This window comes from Natator depressus, chromosome 6 (genome assembly GCF_965152275.1).
Source record: "Natator depressus isolate rNatDep1 chromosome 6, rNatDep2.hap1, whole genome shotgun sequence".
Lineage (NCBI taxonomy): Eukaryota > Metazoa > Chordata > Testudines > Cheloniidae > Natator > Natator depressus.
This window is the reverse complement of record NC_134239.1, coordinates 59674632-59688643: the sequence shown is the minus strand read 5'-3', so window position 1 is coordinate 59688643 and position 14012 is coordinate 59674632. Positions and strand designations below refer to the sequence as shown.

Sequence of the window (14012 nt, the reverse complement as noted above, 5' to 3'; positions counted from 1 at the left end):
CTTCCAATCTCGCTAAATAGTTTTAATTATGACAGCAATCGGGCTGTTCAGCTCTGAGGGTTTCTCTTTCCCACCTAAAATCTGGTGGATCATCAGTGCCCTGAAGATTTCCCGAGGGCAGCTCCCACTGGCCGCAGTTCACCCCTCCAGGCCAATGGGGCTGTGGTAAGCAGTGCGGGCTGAGGGATGTGCTGGCCGTCGCTTCCCACAGCCCCCATTGGCCTGGGACGGTGAACCACACCCAGTGGGAGCTGTCATCGGCTGAACCTGCAGACGTGGCAGGTAAACAAACTGTCCCAACCTGCCAGGGGCTTTCCCTGGCAGGCTGTGTGCCAAAGGTTGCCGAACCCTGGTCTATTCCACAACTGGGAGTGTGATTGCAGCACATAGATATACCTGAACTAGCTTTGATCTCGTTCAAAGCTAGTTTGAGTAACAACAACAGTGGGCAGTACAGGCAGTGCCCACTTGAGTATTTACTCAGGATCCTGGGCAGGCATGGCTAGCCCATGCCCCCCACCTGTGCTGCCTCAGCTCCACTATTGTTGCTCAAGATAGCTTTGGTCTAGCTAGATCTAAATGAGCTTGGGTATGTCTACACATGCTGCAAACACACCTCCCAATTTCAATGTAGACATATGCTAACCGTAAACCACTGGGCACAACCTGACCTTGTCTGTATGGGGGATTCCAGAAGGCAGGGGAAGCAGGTGAGATTGGAGAACCAGAATAAGTTATTTTCCAATGATAGGCAGCTCACTACTCTGCTAATATCTAGGTCCCTCCTTCTGGTCAATTATTCTCCACTTTAAAGGAGCAATCTCCCACATTTCATATATCCTACATTGAGCGCTTTCACAACTATCAGAATTACTTCTTAGTCTATTTCTGATCTGATACTGGGGCACTGAGTGTGGCTTGCGGCCTCTCCAGCCTTAGGATAAGACAACAACAATGGCAAGTTCTACTTTAATTACCAGAGAAAAAAGGGACAGAAGCATCTGATAACTTCTTCCTGTCCTATGGAAATAGTCAGCAGCTCTATGGAGTATTCAACATGAGCACAAAAGCCCTCTGGTATTTCATATCCCCTTTTCAGGTGTGTCAGGGAAACATGAACTCAGCTCAGGGCATCTCAATCTTACAAAGCTGCACACACTGGCAAACACTCATGTTCTACAGTGGCTTCACATTTACAGGCACAAATCAGATTTGTTTGAAAATACCAAGAACCAAAAGAGTACCGTAGGCCAGGGTGGGCCAAGAGCAGAATGGGAGGAGATGAGAGGGGCTGGGCAGCAGGATCTAACATGAAGAAATACTGTATAGAAACATTCTAAGAGCAGTTTCAAAGAGGTAGGGAGGGGTTCTTTCATCGTCATTCAATTTTTAAGTTACTGATGACCAGAAGTTTAAAAAGGCCCCGAGGAGTGAACTTGAAAGGAGATGCAAACCAAATCTGCTCTGGAAGACTGCCTGGATAATGCCAGCGGAATGTGTCATAGCCTCCTCACTCTCAACCCTAACAAAACAGAAGTCTGGTTGATAGGCGGAGGTCATACTCTTACTCTCTCTCTCTTCCTTCAAGTCCTTGCTTATTGAGAGAACTTGTTCAGAGTTGATAAGGAAGGTTAACAATCTGAACATCACTTTTCAAAGAAAGCCATATGCATCAGAAACAGTATGGTGTCTCCGACCTGTATCATTTGCACAATCTGCACCTTCATTTGTCCCAATAACTTTATGACATGGATCCAATCATGCAATCCACTCTTAGCAGGGGATTACTTGTGATCCAAGGACCTCTTGATGCCAACTAACAGAGGGCACAGGCATGCAGAAGGATTACAGGGATCTCCTGGGTCTGGTAGTTACATACTAGGTTGCCAAAGAGTGTTACGTAAGGTCTCTACTGAAAGCCTGTGTCACGTGGATTATCAGAACCATTGTGAAATGTTTCTACAGATAATATGTAAGGATTTGTGTGTGTGTACACTACAAACTGTGTTCTTGAAGTATGTAAGACAAGTCACCAAAAGGTGATAAACAGATTCTGTCCAGACAAGGGATAGGAGGCACTTATCTCCCTGGCTGACCGTTGTGTGTCTTACAGTGGAAATCTATTTGCATATAGAATCACCAGCTAATCAAGATTGTGAAGTCGAGGAGATCACAAAATCTACAGGAAGAAAGGAACACACAGCAGGAGGATGTCTAATTCATGACTAAGATCCAAGAAGTAGTCTGATATACCAGGAGAAGGCATGGAGACACCCAAGGTCTTCCACCTAGGAAGTGAACTGACATTGTGTTTGCATCATGAAAAAAGGTTTCAGAGTGGTAGCTGTGTTAGTCTGTATCACCAAAAACAACATAGTCTGTATCACAAAAACCACCTATGGCACCTTAGAGACTAACAAATTTATTTGAGCATAAGCTTTCATGGGCTAAAGCCCACTTCATCAGATGCATCACATCAGCCACACTATCAGAGGCTCGTTCACCTGCACATCTACCCATGTGATATATGCCATCATGTGCCAACAATGCCCCTCTGCCATGTACATTGGCCAAACTGGACAGTCTCTACACAAAAGAATAAATGGACACAAATCAGACATCAAGAATTATAACATTCAAAAACCAGTTGGAGAACACTTCAACCTCCCTGGACACTCAATTACAGACCTAAAAGTCACAATTATTCAACAACAAAAACCTTCCAAAACAGACTCCAACGAGAAATTGCAGAGTTGAAATTAATTTGCAAACTGGACACCATTAAATTAGGCCTGAATAAAGACTGGGAGTCGATGAGTCATTACACAAACTAAAAACTATTACCCCAGGCTAATTTTCCCCCTACTGTTACTCACACCTTCTTGTCAGCTGTTTGAAATGGGCCATCCTGATTATGACTACAAAAGCTTTTTTTCCTTCCTGCTGATAATAGCCCAGCTTAATCTATTAGTCTCGTTAGAGTTGGTCTGGCAACCCCCATTTTTTCATGTTCTCTGTGTGTGTGTATATCTTCCTACTGTATTTTCCACTGTATGCATCATGAAAAAAAGATCACAGCCAGGCTTGGGGTGAGCTAAACTTAATGAGACAAGGGGTGTCTTGATAGTTAAGATTAGCCTCTAGTATGCATGCTGTGATTTCGTTTTATATGTAACCTTTTGTTTCCAATATTCTTGCTTTCTATGATTTGAATTTCTGTTCTTTGTTAAATTTATACTTGTTCTCTCTATAAACAAATCTAAGGGCTGTGTGTTAATTGGAGCTATGTTCTATGGTGTAACTGGTAAGCTGTGGTGTATTGTTCCTTTGGGATTAGCGGGTCTGGTGACTGTGTGTGTCCAGTGATCAGGGTCTGGACACTGCAGCAGGAAATTCAGAGAACTCAGGGGTTGGAGTGTGCCTATTGCTAACCAGTAAAGAGAAAGTGGGACCTGCAGAGGCATAGAGGGAAGAGCTTGTGTTGCAAGTAACCAGTAAATTCAGGGAGCCGACAGATGGCAGGAACAGACAAGGGCCCTTCTTCACGCTAAGGGCAGGTGGTGATGAGGTGCCTCACAATAGGAAGCACCACACTTCCGTCACAGCAACTTGCTCAGGACAGAGAAGTACCCATGACTGTGTTATAGGCACCCTGTATTCTTGACACTGGCTGTTCATACAGAGGGACTATTTTTAGAGTTAAACCTGGGGGGAGGGGAGGAAGCGTTAACCCTTTTCACCAAATCAAGATTCAGAATCAAGATTAAGCCTGGAGAAGGAAAAAAGTGTCCTTCAGACATCTAAGCACAACCTAGCCACACCCCCAGCAAAAAGGCCAGTGGCTCAAATTTTCATTGCTTTCTGTCAGTCAATCTGCAAGTAAGAGGCCTTCAACTAGCCACTAAAGACTTACCACCAATGAAGGAGTTGCTGGAGCTCCTGTCAAAGCAAGCAAAGGTTCCCCCCCATCACCTCCCACTATGTACTAGTCTGAATCCAACGACAGCACCTAACAATGGATTTTAATTTCTCTTTCTCCCTCCCTTGGAGAAATCAATTTCTACAAAACATCACAATACACAAATAAGATAAAAATTCATTTTCCATTTTCGAATCAAGACAGACAACTTGAATTCAGGGTTCATGTCTTTTTTATTTTCTACACTACTGAGCACAATGCCAGAACTTGTAATGCCCCCTGGAATTGTATTTGCATTAATTTTGCTTGATTTTTAAACCCAAAACCCACTGTCTTTTCCCATAATGTGGCAGAGGGAGGAGAGGTTGGCACCACTTGTTTGTTAAAACCCAGAAGGGTGAGGACCACAACACATACAAGATGTCCTTGTTGAACTTCACCTTGAAGAAGGTCTGTGCTCTGGTACCAGCTGTCTTTTAGGGATTCCACCATAACATCTTTGGTCAGCAAGAAATCAGACATTAACTGAGGCTGTAAATCCCTCCTCCAGACATTTGTTATTCTCTTCCCCACACTACTTTTAAAAACATCTTGAAATCTTCTTTCCTAGGTGTCTTTATAAATATGGAATCAACATGACACATATTATCTTCCATGCACATCTCTTTGTCCCCTTTAATCTTGCATTTTGCTACATCTCGGTTAGTTTTACTTCAATTTTTAAGAGGCTCGACTTTTAAGGATCACCTATGTTTTTATTGAATTGTATATGTTTTTATATGTAGGCCACCTGGGTAGGGTGCTTTATAAATACAGTAATTACTAGTAGGATGATTGCAGTGAGTGTATAATCTACCTGCAGAACTCACTGCTATTATATATCACTGAAGCTATAAGCTAAATACAATTCCAAAAGAGGGCTGGCCGCTACATGGATAAGGAGACCACCCGCAGTTATGTTATGAAAGATAATTTTATAAAGCGATATAAATCCATATGCTTCAGAGCATAAATCAACTACAAGATGATATGTGTTAGAAATAAATTTACCCTACAGGCAGGTTATTTTATAATAATCCACCATGCAGTATTTTACATTTCTATCTGAGGCATCTGGTATTGGACAATGTCTGAGACAGAGGAGCTCTGCTGTCCAAATCAATTATGTGATTTTGATTGAGGTTTCTGAATTGACACTGATCTTGGCCAAAACAGGGAAGCTTGTAACTGCTGTCTAGCCAATCAGAACACAGTTAGCAGTGATCTATACCACCAGAACACATCAGCCTATACTACAAGGAGGCATCCTTATGAATCAAACCCACATTTGTATTGTGTTGCTGTGGGATGTATGTTCCGAGACAGTTTGTACAAAAGGTTCTCTACAGAATAAAGCTGTTACGTTTGAAAGGTGAATGTTCTACAAATGCAGAGATTTTGGTGCAGCCCCTCACCTTCTTCCTCCTAATCTGGGTTTCTGGGGTCTCTTGAGATCAGTGATCATCACCATTGTGGCTACGCTGAGCCATATATAATGGTTATTGGGTCTGGAAGAGCCAGGCAACAGCATGCCAAGCAAATAAAGGGAGCTTTACAAGAACCAGACTGTGATGGTCCTCGCTTGGAGGTTAGTTGGTAGCTTTGCCTAGTGGTCAGGGGTTATGCCCGTGACCTGCAGGGAGGATGTTGCTAGGAGAGCCCGAGCCCAAGCCCACTCCATGAGGCTCCAACCCACAGCCCTTTGAGGGCTATCAGTGATCTGAGCCAGGGGCTGCTTAAGGCTGCTCTCCCTGGGCCACTTCCTATCACCCCCCTGCAACTGTCCCAAAGTCGTTGTCTGGGTTAAGGCGGCATGAAGGGCATTCTCTCATCACAAGGCACCCCTGGAGGTAGCATGTACTATGGTAGCTCTCTTCCTCTCTCAGGCAGCAACTGCCTCCTTCTGAACTATGGCCCACCCTCCTGGGCCAGCTCAGGCCTAGGGATTTCCCCTGCTGGGGTAGTCCAAACAAAGTAAAGAGGAATTAACAAAACTCTGAGTCCATATGAGAGGGAGGGGGGACTGCTTCCCTCTCAGGCTGTCTCTGTAGCAGGTCATCCCCTCAGGCAGTTGTCTTCGGGAGAGATTCTGCCTTTCCCTCAGCTCTCCTATGCTGGGGTTGCAGGTCTACTCTCTTCCCTGGTCTGCCACCAAATGAGCTGCTCCCCTGCCTTTTAACTCCTCCTCCAGTTAGAGCATTTCCTACAGATATGCAGGCTGGGGCTGTCTGAGCCCAGAGCAGTTCCTTAACCCCTGGCTGCCCAGAGTGGGGTTTGTATTCCCCATCACAGACACAAAACAAAGGGGTTTCAGAGTAGCAGCCATGTTAGTCTGTATCCGCAAAAAGAAAAGGAGGACTTGTGGCACCTTAGAGACTAACAAATTTATGCATCTGATGAAGTGATCTGTAGCTCACGAAAGCTTATGCTCAAATAAATTGGTTAGTCTCTAAGGTGCCACAAGTCCTCCTTTTCTTTTTATAAAACAAAAAGAATAGCTGGGACAAGACTTAACAGCAAAATGGATAATTCACAGAGAGAGGAGCATAAAGTGAGCACATTAGCAAGGACACTGATGGGCACCAGAGGGATGAGGTATCACAGGGAACCACTCCTCTTACCACAGATCCATCTACTAAAGAAAGCTACTATACAAAGAGACCTTGCAATATGTCACATATCCCATCTGCTCTGTTTGGGACTATGAAGAAGAAGAGGGCCTGGAGCCTGGCTTAGCAGCTCAGCAAGAGTCAGTCTCAAGATATTAAGATGCAACCTTCCTCTCTCTGTCCCAACCCATTTTCTTTCAGAACATCTGCCCAGTCCCACTACAGTCTTCAATGGGAAAGAGTGTACTGCTGGTACAACTAGAGACTTCCCCTTTTTCCCTGTCTGTGAATGAGAGCATGAATTTAAAAAATAAATTACTATCAAAGATATTATATGATGACCCAGATACAGTAGTAAGACAGAGAATAGAAGCCCTATCTGGGCCAAATTCAGCCTCAGAATAAGTAAGCACAACTGGTGAAGCCAACAGGAGTTGCCCCGCTTTTAAATCAGGTCTGAATTTGACCCATTGTCCTGAATAAGCACGTCTCTGAAACATGCTCAGGCAGCCCTTGGCTAACCTACTCAACTCCAATATTCACTGCCACAACATAATCAGCATGTATCCAGTTCCATTCTCCATGTACCCTGCCTGCTTCCAAGAGCCTCCCCCAGGGTGGTCCTATTGGCAGACTCCTGATATACTTACTATTCAGTGAAGAATCTGGCAATGCCATACTGACTAATATCTTCTCTGTTCTCCAGCAGCTGGCTCACTGCATCCTCCATGTACGTGAGGACATGTCTCTGAGCTACAAACAAAAGAGCAAGAGAGAGATTAGAATACAAGGGGCTTGCAAAGCCCAGAGCCAGGCCAGGCTATTAGTGTTCATCCTTGCCTGACTATTAGCACTTGTTCTCATCGCGTAGAGAGAGACAAGCAGAGGTTCTCATTCTGTTAAGTATTTCTCCTGAGGGCATTGTGCCAAAAAAGTAAAAGTTCTGCATAAAAAAATTAAAAATTCTGCACACAATATTTTGAGATTCTGCAAGTTTTATTTTTCAGTAAATAAACGCAGAGGCTCCAGCATGACAGTGGAGCACAGGCCACTGGCTCCACGAAGGAGAGAGATCACCCTGCAGCCTCTCTACTGCCGGGACACGGACTCAGTGGTGAGGCTACACTCAACCCTGACACAGCACAAGGCCTGGGCCTGCCCCAGAAACACCCTGGGGCTCTGCCCCTCTGTGCCAAGTGCACCAAGTGTGGGGCAGGGAGGCTTAACCAGGCAGAATCCAAGTGTGGAGGGGCTCAGTGCGGGGGGATCCAGGTGTGGGGTGAGAGGATTCTGTGTGGGACAATCTGGGTGCAGGCAGCTCAGTGGGGGGTCTAGGTGTGGGAGGATCTGAATGCACAGAGGCTCATTGGGGGGTAGGGGGTCCAGGTGCAGGGACAATGGGACTCTGCAGGCGCTTCCAGGTGAAAGTGATTGGGGCTCAGCAGAGGGGTCTGGGTGCTGGGGTCTCAGCAGGGGGAGTCTGAGTGCTGGGGAAGTGGGGCTTGGTGGGGTGGGGGTCTGAGTGCAGGGAACTCAGTGGGGGGATGGTCTGGGTGCAGGGGTCCAGAGGCAGGGGGTCTGGGTGCAGGGGGCTCCAGATTAAGGGGTTGAGGTTCAATGGGGTGGGGTTTGGGTATGGAGGGCTAGGGCGGTTCTGGGTGTACAGGGTGAGGCTTGGCAGGGGTGTCTGGGTATGGGAGGTCTGGATGTGTGAGGGTTGGGTGGATGGGGGAGCAGCTGAAGAGCGGTGGGGGGCAGGAAACAGGGGAAGATGCTGAGCTTCCTGCAGCTGGGGGAGGCTTCTTCAGGTGGGTCTAACACAGGCCCAACCACTCCTTTCAGGGGATTGGGGAAGTCCCGTCCTCGCCTGCCTCCAGCCCAGCTGGGACTAGCAGCGGATCCTGGTTCAGTGTAGGAGCCACTGGCTGGGTGTCCGCAGCCCTGCAGTGATTTACCTCTCTGCTGGCTGCTCCGGATGCCTGAAGCAATGTACCGTGCAGCTAGGGAGTGGTGTGTGACTGCTTCTGCAGCTTCCCTTTGCTTCCCTGTCAGAAAGTCATTTTTCTGTGGGGAAGCAAAGAAATAAGCGGGGGCATGAATTCTGCGCACACACAGTAGCGCATAATTCCTTCAGGGGAATAAGTATGACTGGTGAAATATCTGACTTGAATGCTACTTCTCCCCTCTGGCTACACAGAGTTACTCGTTTATGTACTGGTGGTCCTTCTTTAATCTTTCTAGGTTTTGGAGATGAAGGGGGCAGATGAGGGTTGCAGCACCGCCAGTTTTGAAACCATGCAACATGAAATGCCTGGTAGGGACCCTCTAGAAGCCCTGAATTCCTCTTCTCTGCCCTGTATTGCAACAACCTTCCTTACACAGATTACGAATACCATACTGGTAGGAGTCTAGTAGGGTTGCTGCAGACCTTACCAAGGTCCTCCCACCTCACCTTTCAGGGACTGTGCATTGTTTTAAATGCTGGTCTGTAGAAAACATTTTCTGGAAGACACAAATCAAAGCACTTCTGTCCTCCTGAAAGCACCAAAAGGGATGTTTTCAGGATGGCAGGTAGGGAATTGGGTGCAGCGCTGGGTGATATCTACACAGCTTGACAGGAGTGTGGGATCTGTCATTATCTAACAAAAGAATGCTACTTGTTTGTGATAAGCACTGGGGGCAGGGACAACTTGGTACAATACATTAACCATCTCACTGCTTCCACAAAAGGGCAGGGAGAGCACAGGCAGTGCAGATACCAAAAGGAAATAGCGTGGCCTCTTTGATGTTGGCTTGAAATGAATCAAAGCAGCAAAAAGTCTGGGCTGATGCTCCACCTAGCAAGAGGAAGGGTTGCCAAATCCAGGAGTTCAACAATCAGGAGACAAACCACAACAAAGGAGACAAACCACAACAAACAAAAGAGAACCATTCCCAACCTAAAGTGCACACGAACCCTGTTCCCAGTGCATACACCCCTGTCCCAAACAAGTACATTACAGAACTACTGCAAGTAGCAGCCTGTCCTGAAAAGAGCAGGAAAATATCCTCAGGGTAGGGATGGCAGATGCTGTGCTTGCTCTTTACCATGATGCTACTTTGCTACCACTACCCTCAGAGACCCATTTCCTCCCTACTGGAACTCTAGCACCCTGCAGCTTTCAAGCAGGAGGCTTACTGGCTAGTTTTCTCCCCTCACCCCTAATACTAAGTCTTTCATTGTTTGAGGGCATCACACAAGCAGTTTGGGGAAAGCATTTTAGTATCCCCAATATCCTTGGGATTGTCCCAATGACAGTTCCCATTTTTCCCTTCATCACTCTCAGGGCCCCATTGCAGCCGCCTTCCTTCTAGCGAAACGATAGCAAGATGGAGTTTCCAGACAGAACACTGCAGACTATTCCAGACTCAATTGCATCACTCCTTTACCAGCAACCAATCTGCTTTAGAAACACATCAGAGTTCTGCAAGCCATTTAAACCCAAATTCATGCCCCATCCGTACTCGGTACATTTCATCTTGGTGTGGGGTAGGTGGAGCTCAAAAGAGGCCTGGAAAACATCCCGAATGGGCACAATGATTAAAAGTTCACACTAGCACTAACTGCTGTCAGGGGATTTCTCTGCCTATAATACTTTTCACATTCATTACAATGGCAGAATGGGTTAAGCATACCCTGAAAAATACCTTGCAGCTGATAGCAAGATGGTAAGCCAAAGGTTCAAAGATCTTATCTGGCAATAAAAGATACAGGGCGTAACTTTATTTAATTATTTTAATGCAAAGGAACACACTTTAATTTATGTGAGTGATTAAAGAAAATAACTCTGCGCACCTGCGTCCCCTGAGGGAGGAATGAGTCCGTGCAGCTCAGTCACCCTCTTAAGATAACAGCAACTGGGAAAGACTGTTTTTCATTCTATCCCATCCCATTCCTCCCTCTTCAGTATGTGGCTCATGCTATGCTCAGAGACCATCTTCTCAGACACTATCACATTTTCCCTTGTCAGAGTACCACACAAATATTAGTTAATTCCCACCACCCACACCTAAACCCTCATGAGCTTTGTAGGTATTATCAGGGCCCCCTATACTCCATGGTGCAATGAGACCAAGTTCCATAGCAAGAAGCCCTAGAGTATATGGCAACAACTTTTAAATTCCAGGTGAAAGTTGTTTCATGATGATACACTAAATTGCCTCCCATTCCCCATCTCCTCACAAACACATAGAGCTACAAATGGCTCAATGCTGAAAACAGTCTCGGACATAAAATTAATCAACGGTTCTTTCTGGAGAGGAGATTTTTTGCTACGCTCTTCAGGCGATTTGACTCCAAGAATATTGTCCAAGTGCCCTAGCACAGCACCTTCTTCTCCCCACGTGTGCCAGGGAAGGGGATGGAGGGTGCTTGTGGTCTGTTTTTGAGATTCATCTCCCTCACACCCCAGCTGCTGTGCTTTTTTCCAGGTTACCCAGCTCACCAGCCTATGCTACCAGTTCCCACAGCTTTCTGGCTGCAAACTGGACTCTAGCTCTGGCTCCCTGACCTGCTGCTGCCTGGCTCCACAGAACAATGTGGGGTGCTTGCACTGTAATCCAATTAACTCCTTCTTGTGGGGGGAAAACTGGAGAGCAAGATGCAATTGTAAGCAGGTCCTAGCAGGACAGGGAGATAAAACAAAATGCCAGGTTCCTGGAAGTAGCAAAATAGTGATTTCCATGGTAAAAATGCTGAATTTTCCATCTTAAAGGTTCACCAGTTTCTACAAGCACAGGATTATGGAGTCCCATGAGGCCCTGTTTGAGATGAATGGGACAGTTCACACCTCTTAGGACTGTTGTTTCAGGCTCTTTGAAAAATCAGACAGGTAATACTGCATCAATTTACACTGCCCTCATATTCAAGGTTCTCTCAGCAATCACAAGGGCTAGAAACATATTGTGATGTTACACCCCATAGTCTTCACAGAAATAGGATTATGATATGAATATGGCCTAAGGTATCTTTTATATAAGATGGGTCTTGTAAGGTATCATTGGAAAGGTTATGAATTACCGAATGTGATTATCCAATTTGTATGAATGTATCATTTTTGTATTTAAAGTTGTGAATATCAACTATGTAACAATTATAACCGTGTGAGTATTTGGGAGACACCCACCAGATAACTGGCCATCACAGGCTTGATAGGCCATTAGGAAAAAACTATAAGACTATGATGATACTAGTCTCTCTCCTTCCTAAGAGATGTAGCTGAGATACTCCAGGTCAGGTGATAAGATCACCGGATACAAAATACCACCTTGGACACTGCTGGTACTTTTCCTCTGTAGAGGGTTGGGGATCAAACAAAGGTTTCCCACCGTAGGTAAATCCCTGTTAAGGCTGGGGAGGGGGTTAATCTGGACTCTCCTCCACTGCCTACCCAAGAAGGACTACTGAAAGTAGCTGAAGGGACAAAATGAATTAACCTGAGGGGAAAGGCAGAGGTGAGTCCAGACTGAGACAGGGGTCCAGTCTCTAAGAAGAAATAAAAGGGAACTCTAAGCTACAGAAACTCTGCAACTTGCCTAAAATAACATTTAGGATGAGAAATTACTTCTTGAAACCAGTCTCTTAAAGATCTTAAGCTTAGTAAGTGTGTTTTGTTTTATTTGCTCAGTAATCTGCTTTGTTCTGTTTGCTATCCCTTATAATCATTTAAAATCTGCCTTTTATAGTTAATAAATTTGTTTTGTTTATTATTAAACCCAGTTTGTGCAATTTCTAACTGGGAGTGGGGGGGGGGAGAAGTTGTGCTTATTTCTCTTCACATTGAGGGAAAGGGCAAATTTTTATGAGCTTGCACTGTGCAGCGCAAGACACTATTATTTTGGGTTTATTCACCAAAAGAGGTGAGCACATGAGTGCTGGGTGAATCCTCTCACACAGAGCTGACTTCAATCTGCGTCTGGGTGTGGCCCTACCTGTGTGCGTGTACTGCAAGAGGCCGGAGAGCCTAATTCAGCAAAACAGGGAGAAGGAATCCAGGCTAGTGGAGCAGGAGGGGCTCAGGGAAACCCCAGTACATCAGGTGCCATCACAGGGCGGGGTTGTCCAACCTGTCACATATATATATACACATAATGAATAAAATTAAAAGATTCTGGAGCACAATTCTATAGCAAGGAATAGATCTGCTCTGTAGATGAAGAAACTGGAGCACAGATAGGCTTAGTAATGTAAAGTCAGACAGACAGTGAGTCAATGGCAGAGTCAGTGTTTAATGTGGCAAGGGACACCAGATCATCTAGTTTGGTAGCCAGCTGAACTCTGAAGCATGAACTTTTAGGAACACAAGACAAACTGACAATGAGACAAACTGGCTGCTGAGCCTGCCTCTCTACCATCACAAGCTACCCAATCATACAATTGCATTCATAAATTTGTCCAGCTCTTCATAAATTTGTCCATATTACAATTCATATAGGCCCAGTCCACTAGAAAATGATGCTACTTTGCTACCACTACCCTCAGAGACCCATTTCCTCCCTACTGGAACTCTAGCACCCTGCAGCTTTCAAGCAGGAGGCTTACTGGCTAGTTTTCTCCCCTCACCCCTAATACTAAGTCTTTCATTGTTTGAGGGCATCACACAAGCAGTTTGGGGAAAGCATTTTAGTATCCCCAATATCCCTGGGATTGTCCCAAAAGATAGCAAGATGGGGTTTCCAGACAGCACACTGCAGAGCAAAATGAGGCACTCTCTACACCTCTGCCTCCCAGATGCAGAATTCATTCTGCCTTGACAACCCAGGGAGCGAGACAGTGACACTGGAACAGTTTGTATAATGCAGGTGCTAAGAGCCATTGTACCAAATTGTAAATCCTATATACGATGGAAACCACTTCAACCCAGAGGGTGAGGCAGCACCCCTAGTTCCAGCACCTATGGAGAGAGATCAGGATCAGGGAATCAAACCCAACCCACAAGCTCTCTAGTTGTAACCAGCACTAAGAAAGAGCCCGCATCTTTCTTCTTTGAAAGAGACACAGTACCCACCAACACACATTCATATGCCTCAACACTCCATCATATTTTGTTATCTAGAATCTGTCTCTTTACTCCTGACAGAGTCTGGGGAGAGTTACAAATCAACTTTATTGAGAATCTGCCCACCTCCGTCTGATCCAGAAACTGAACTTAATATCACACTTAAAAAGAGGGAGTGAATTAAGGACTAGCAGGAAGCTAAAAATATACCAGGTTGATAAGAGCCAGCAAAACAGCATCAGAGAAAAGGAGGTTATGCAGGACAACCATCACCAAATCAAAGCTATGGAACTTGGATCCCCCATTTAGACAAAGTCTGCCCAAGCTGATAGTTAATGGTTCAATTCCTTCCTAAAACACATCATTTAACTGCCCAAAATAAGTTTACACAATGTCCCTGTATGCTGA

At 45.4% G+C, this 14012-nt stretch overlaps 1 protein-coding gene across 2 annotated transcripts in view; it reads right to left on the bottom strand.

The window, feature by feature from the left end:
• CSTPP1 (centriolar satellite-associated tubulin polyglutamylase complex regulator 1) overlaps positions 1-14012 on the bottom strand; it is a 146913-nt gene that overhangs the window by 117408 nt on the left and 15493 nt on the right. For both annotated transcript variants that reach the window (XM_074955390.1, XM_074955389.1), the window contains one exon: positions 7218-7320. In XM_074955390.1, the coding sequence (XP_074811491.1) occupies positions 7218-7297 (80 nt within the window). In that variant the 5' untranslated portion in view covers positions 7298-7320. The remainder of the gene's footprint in view (positions 1-7217; positions 7321-14012) is intronic.